We start from the raw sequence: 7377 nt of genomic DNA, 5'->3' as shown, positions 1-7377 counted from the left end.
CTTCACTAAAAGAAATTAATTGAACTCCAATTAAATAGTAAATAACCTCTAAGTCAATGTTTCATTTTGACCTGTCTATACATAATTAGTTATAGGATAAATAAAGTCATTAATCCGACTATTAAATTAATATATTTATTTTGGTACCTTTGATTATTTTCGGCTTGATCACAATAAACATTTATTTGACAAAATAATAATTTACTAAATAAATACATAGAAAATCATTTTTTCTAAAACACACAAAGGTCTTCGATTTTATTTTGTGATCAACTATAATCAATACAAAATAAATACTAGTAGCAAGATGCAAATATTGAGAATATAACCCTCTAACTATAAATTACATAACTATCCAAAGTGCCGGTCTTTGGATTCCGAAAAATCCACCGAACAAATCAAAGTTAATACTAATTAATAAAATAGTCTATACTTTTATACTTAAGAGTCAAATGCCATGACAGTGATAGGGAACAATTGCATACGACGGCTCTCGCAATATATCTCGACCTAGCGTGGATCCGGTTCAAGTCTTTGTTAATTAAGAGTCCATCCATAATTATCGATTATGAAGTATTTATGATTACTATTTATATTCATGTATTGATAATCTTCACGTACATATAAATATCTCTTGTAATTAAGTGAATATTATTAATTTCATAATGAATTAAAACATAACACATTAAATTCACTAATTGTATAAAATATAAATAGGAATGCGCTATGCGAGAATATACAAATCCCAACATATGCATAGTAATAAAATAATAGATTACTTTTTGAACTAATTATCAAGAAGAGTTTTGAGGGCTACTACAGTCTGTATTAGAGTGAGTAAAAGGAGCACAGCAGCTGCAGTTGTTGAAATACTTGCCCACGGGTTGTGGAAATAGTTGTGCCTTAACTTCGCCTTGGATCGATTCCAATATTTTCCACAATGGTCCTTCACCTTTTGGCATTCAATCGAGTAATAGAAACTCCGTGGATCTACTATTACTCCATCACCCAGCTTGTTAAACATACGAGCCACCTCCTCATCATCACCCAACCTGTTTTCAATAATTCCACGGAGACGTAGTTCGTTTGCATCTTTTTCCGTATTGATAAGTGAATCCATAACGGACCTATAATCTGTGAAATATTTGGGTTCCACACTAGAATGCTGCTCGTAGGCCACAATGTTACGCAAGAATATTTCTGTTCGATCTTGCACCTCAATTTTCGGAATTGTCATGTGACTCTGCTCGAACCTTATATCAAACATGCTAACATCATCAGTTTCATTTACTTTGAAGCTAATACCAGCCTCTTGAAGCTCTATCACACAAGACATTCGGGTACTATTCGAACCAGAATCCTGCTTTTTCTTCCGTATTGGAAGATAAAGCCTATGCACCAAGTCAAGAAAGTGCTTGCTTTCACCAGCAGATGTCTTCCCAATTAGTTCGTTGGTTTAGTTTCTGGAATAGCATTTAGGTAACATAATACTAACCGGAAACCAAGCTGCCAACTCGATGAGGGACGTATTTGTGTAAGGTGGGATCCGGGTCTGGTTAAAAAATTCAGAGAGAACGAAGAAGGGAAGCTGGTTCTCAAGCAACATGAGGTCTTGGCCGATTTGCAATCTCATCCAAGATGACATGAAAATAGGGTCAGCCTCACCCTCATCCATTAAATGATATTTGCAAAGAAACTCGATAATAAAGCAAGCATCAAGCAGCAACATTTCCACAAATTTCTCTCCAGAGAGATATATGGGGTCTGCGTAACAGGCTTTAGCCATATCTGCCAAATCCTTCATGACGAGGAGGTAATGCTCCACATTGATGGTGTCAATGTCATTGTTGTTATTAACGCGTCGATGATAGGAACGCAAATAACGCAACTTATGTTCTTCCATTGCACTCAGGTTGGGGTTTTCGTGGTGGTAAGGACCTATGGATACTAGCATGGGAGTGTAAGCTTTTTCATTCACGCTGCGTAGTGCTTTGTGCACTCTGAATATACTAGGTTCAGGGTGTGGTTGCGGCAATTCACAAATCCGGCTTTTTATACGTCGCGCTGTTTCTTGAAGATTTCCCCGACGATCCATTACTTCACTCATACTCTGTACGTATCACCTGTTTGTTCATATGTCAGTCTTGCCGGCACCGGGAAAATACATGAAAATGAATTATTTTTACACATGCACACACGTCTATGTATATAAATACTAGCAAAACACTAAAACGGGGAAATAAAGAAGCTATATACAGTATGCACATCAAGTCATGAAGATGAAACTCAATCATTTGCCAAATTAAAAAATGATTTCAAATTACTTGAATACTAATTATTCTTGATTTTACACAACTTTTTTTCCCTGAAAAACTGTATTTTTCTTGTTGACCGTTTTCGACAACAAATTTTGTCACCGAAGGACAAACTTAGTTCCAACAGAGTAGTAACTTTGTGTTAAAAGTTGAAATATTTACGGCTGGAAATTCCATTGCACACACTTTATATATTTGCAACTGTTTGCACCCTAAATATAAATTTTTATCATGGGTCACGTCTGGCAAGAATCAAATGGTGACCAAATTAACAACAAATTTTCATTACTTTTTATAAAAATAAAAAATTAGTGTTTTAGTTCAATCACAATTCCTATACTTGTAATCCTTGTATTGAAATATTCTTATTAAATAAAATCTGGACACTTGGCTTTCTCCCCTCTTTATTTTGTTTTATAAGTTTATCCTTTTAAATTGATGAACATCTGTGCAATTTCTTTTGCTCCCTTCATCAATTTTATTCTTTGTTCTAGTTGATTAGTTTCGCCATTACCCACATAAAGGAGGACTATTAGCTTAGGTCAATGTATTTGCACATACATCTATAATCAAGCCATCTCATTCTTTAACTATTTTACAATTATTATTTTCCTTCTTAATTTTTATTATTATATTAATATTCTTATGTTGAATTATTTATATTCTTAAATTCATTACTCATTGCTATATCCATGTTGTTCATATTGTTGAAGAATTCATTTTATTGAAAGAATTGCAAATCGAAGTTGATGTATTATTAATTTAGTTTAATGAAAGCATTGTTATTTCATTTTTCCATTGATGTTTTTGTTCATTATTTTGAATCATTACATATAAATAAGTTGATGCATTATCTTTTGTGTTTTCTATAAAATATGTGAAATTTCCACAACAAACATAAATCTTTCACTCCCAACAATGAAAACAAAAAAAATAAGGGCATACTTGGTTCAATTTTCTGGATACTGAAAATAAAAAAACTATATAAAAATTTGCTTAGTTGACAATTTATGATAATTTTGTTTTGAAAAATCAGTTCAAAAGAGGCCTGCTTTTAGATAAATATCTCTTATAATCCTCTAAGAACATTATTTTTGGAGTGACAAATTAAGCATACCCTAATACTACGTTTGGTGTGTAGGAACGGAATGAAATGCAAGTGGAAATGGAATGGAATGATCATTCTATTGTTTGGTTACAAATACCAAATGATGTAGGAATGAAATGATAATAATCATTCTAGTGTTTGGTTAAACAAATTTAAAACCTAGAATGGAATGAATTTTAAATTAAATTCTTCAAAATACCCATCCCAGTGACAAATAAATTAAATTAACAAAATAACATTCTTCTTTAATTTTGTTAAAAGAAATGGTAGCGATGGTGGATGGTGGGGACAATGGTGTTGGAAGTGGTATAGGTGCTGGTGGTGGAAGGTGGCGGTGGTAATGGAGGAGGAAGCCATTGGCGATAGCGATGGTGGAAGGCAGTGGAGGTGGTGGTGGAAGACCGTGGTCGTGGTGGAAGCCGGTAGTGGTGGTGGTGGTCGAAGGTGGCAATGGTGTAACTTGTGGTAGTAACGATAGCGGTAGGTGGAAGGCGGTGGTGATGAAAGGTGACAGTGGTACGTGTAAGTGGTAGCAGTGGCAATAACGATAGTAAAAGGTGGTAGAGGTGGTGGTGTTGGTGGTGGAAGGTGGAAGTAGTGGCAATGGCGATGGTGGAAGACAGTGGATGTGTTGGTGGAAGGTGGTGACGGTGGGCGGTGGTGTAAGTGGTGGTGATGGAAAGCAGTGGTGGTGACGGTGACATTGACGGTGGTGGTGGCAATGACTGTGGTGGAAAGCAGTGGAGGTGGTGGTGGTGGTGGTGGTGGTGGTGGAAGGCGGTGGTAGTGGTTGTGGCAAAGATGCTGGTTGAAGGCGGTGGTGGTGGAAGGTTGCAGTGGTATTAGCAATCAGGGAAGTGGTAATGGTGGAAGGTGGCGGTGATGGCAATGACGACGGTGGAAGGTGGTGGCGATTGCGGTGGTGGAAATCGATTGATAGTAGTGATAGTGGAAGACAGTGACAGTGGTGGCGGTGGCGGTGGTAGAGGTGGATGTGGAAGTGGCGATGGTGGAAAGCGACAATGGTGGCAGCGGTAGAAGGCAGTGGCAGTGGTAGTGGTTGCGGTGGTGATAATGGTGGTGGTGGAAGGCAGTGATAGTTGTTGTTAGGCTTTCGATCATGAGAATTTTTTAGGAACTTAATTTGTTTTAAAAAAATTACTTGGAAATAGAATGGTCATTCTATTGTTTTAGTTGTGGAATAGATTTTCATTCCGTAGAATGAATTTTCATTCCAATGAAACAGTCATTCCCACTTTAAATTACATATCAAATTAATAAAGGAATGGTTGGAATTAGACCTGTAAACGGATCGGATCAGGCCTGATCTGATCTGAATCCGATAAACATTTTAGTCGATCCAATCCGATCCGATAAAAATGTAAGTTTTTTATATTAAAAAAAAGAGAAGAAAAATATATAAATTAATGTCAAAAGAGAATAAGAAAAACAATGATTATAAGAAAAAGATATAAAACAAAAGATAAGTAAAATATGAAAGGAAAAAAAAAAAAATATTTACTCTTTGTTAATGAATAAATAGTATGATATTATTAGTACGTATGTTAAGAGATTTATTAGCATGTGGATGAGAATATCACACTATTGTATATATAACATTATGCTTTTTTTATTTTTTATTTTGAATTTTTGGGTTACATCTAATACAATTCTAATAGGAGTATTGATATATATAAATATATATATATAAATACGTATATATGTAAAATTATTGATAAATAATTATATATAATTTTAATCTGATCGAATTATTATCGGATCGGGTCAGCATAATCTATATCCGATTTGTTAAGTTAACGGATTATCGGATTCGAATCGTAATTGGGTTATCGGATTTTTTGTTCAATTCATATCCGACTAATCAGATCGGATTCGGATCGGATCCGGATCAGTATCCACTCCATTGACAAGCGTTGTTGAATAGGCATTCTTTTTTATTCCTGTACACCACACAGTATTATATTTGTTCGTTGGAAATGACCATATATATATATATATATATATATATATATAATTTTTTTTTTTTCTTCTTTTCGAGCCCATAAGCATATGTTGTCAAAACTAACATAATTAATGAATTCTCAACTCTTTTTTACACCTAATAAACTACATGTCAATTAATTGAAAAACAAAGAATCATAAATTATCCAATATCAAGGCAAAAACTTAGAAAATGGAATCCACTGAAATCAACATTTAATAAATAAACACTTTAGAAGTCTATAACTTTGGAACAAAAACATACTTCAGCTAAAAAGATTGAGAAGTACCTGAATTCCACAAAATGAAGCAGAGATTCAAGAACTGAAACAATTCACAACACATAAAAATCTAAATTATTCAACAACAATAATTAACATGTGCATTGTCGAATAAAATTCGCATCGGATGTATGGCAAGGATAAGCTAACCTCGTTATTGAAGAACTGTGGGACTAACTTTTGCCTTTTCAGCTTATGTTTTATAGAATCTCCATGAGGAGTGAGTCAACCTGAAGAATAATTGAAGTCAACTAAGAGGAAGGTTCATACGAAAGGAAAAGACAAACGCGTAGAGAGGGAGAGAGAGCGAGACGAATGTTTCGTTTGGTATGAAAGAAAAAAAATTAGATGGAATGGAGAGAAAAAAAAGATAGATGAGACATTCCTAAAAAAGATATTGTGTCTTTCATCTTTTTTATTCAGTTAGATGAAAAAGAAGATAATAAACTTACAATTTATTATGTTAGTTGTGAGAGAAGTAATGTTAAGATGGGATTCAAATATTTTATAAATTTTTTTTATATTAAAATGTTAAGATTATTTTTATATTATAAAAGTGTCACATAAGTTGCTATCATTTCCCTTCATATCTTTTCTATCCTCATCAACAAACCAAACAAAAAAGCACTATCTCTTTCTTTCTCTCCTTTTCTTTTCTTTTCTTTTCTTTTCCATCACTCCAAACAAAGCAAAACTATTTTTGATTAATAATACTTTATTTTATATAAACTACAGCTTGTAATGAAATGTATGCTCATGGACAATATGCTTTATGCTCCACTACTAACAAATTTTCCATCATGAAATAGACATATCAGGGGCAAATGAGTTTTATTAAGGAGAAAATAATATACAGAAATCTATGCCCAAAACAAAAGATCCATGAGGACACTTCCTTTACACCTTAGATATTAATAATTGAAGTCATCTAAAGAGTGCGGAAAGAAAAGACACGTGCGGAGGAGAGAGAGACTGAGTCTAATGGAGCCACGTGCGTTGGAGGTCAGATATCTAGAAGTCGCTAGAGTACGAGCTTTTCTTAATTTTGTTCACAAAAAGATAATATTCTTATTTAAAAAATGTAAAGAACATGAAAGAAAATAAATAATTTTAACTAATTCACTATTATATCATAATATTAAGGTGAGATTCAAATATTTTATAATTTTTTCTCATGTTAAGGTTATTTTTGGTATTATAAAAGTGTCACTTTTCTTCATTTTTTGTTTTAAATAAAATTTCTTTTCAGGGGTAGTCAACTATAAAATAATTGAAGTCAAGAAAGAAGGTTCGTACGAAAAGAAAAGGCAAATGTGTGGAGGGAGATAGCAAGACTAAAGGCAGCCATGGGTGTTGGATGTCAAAACTTATTACGAAGTCTCTACTACAATATTTTCTTTTCTTATTTATTTTTTTTTGGGGGAGGGGGGAGGGTATTTTTATACAAAATGTAAAGAATACGAAAGAAAATAAATTATTTTAACTAATTTGCTATTATAGCTTAGTGTTACGGTGGAATTCAAATATTTTATAAAAAAATTTCATTAAAATGTTAAGGTTATTCTTGATATTAGAAAAGTGTTACTTTTTAAAAAAAAATAGAATTTCCTGTTAGGGGTAGTCAATTATAAGATAATTGAGGTCAATTAAGAGGAAGGTTGGTACGAAATGA

At 33.4% G+C, this 7377-nt stretch overlaps 1 protein-coding gene and 1 pseudogene across 1 annotated transcript; both read right to left on the bottom strand.

The window, feature by feature from the left end:
- Window positions 1-632: 632 nt before the first annotated feature.
- LOC132300547 (UPF0481 protein At3g47200-like) lies at window positions 633-5849 on the bottom strand (annotated as a pseudogene).
- On the bottom strand, window positions 3678-4127 carry LOC132301614 (uncharacterized). Its single transcript, XM_059798854.1, has one exon. The coding sequence runs from the start codon at window positions 4125-4127 to the stop codon at window positions 3678-3680; it is 450 nt and encodes a 149-aa protein (XP_059654837.1).
- Window positions 5850-7377: the final 1528 nt, after the last annotated feature.

The sequence above is a fragment of the Cornus florida genome, unplaced genomic scaffold (genome assembly GCF_030987335.1).
Source record: "Cornus florida cultivar Cherokee Brave unplaced genomic scaffold, ASM3098733v1 CherokeeBrave_3.0.0_Hap2_Chr03, whole genome shotgun sequence".
NCBI lineage: Eukaryota > Viridiplantae > Streptophyta > Magnoliopsida > Cornales > Cornaceae > Cornus > Cornus florida.
Note: the sequence above shows the minus strand (reverse complement) of the source record. Positions and strands in the feature narration are given on the sequence as shown.

Coding starts and splice junctions, on each gene's coding strand:
- LOC132301614 (XM_059798854.1), bottom strand. CDS start 4,127: ATGTCACCGTCACCACCACTGCTTTCCATCACCACCACTTACACCACC.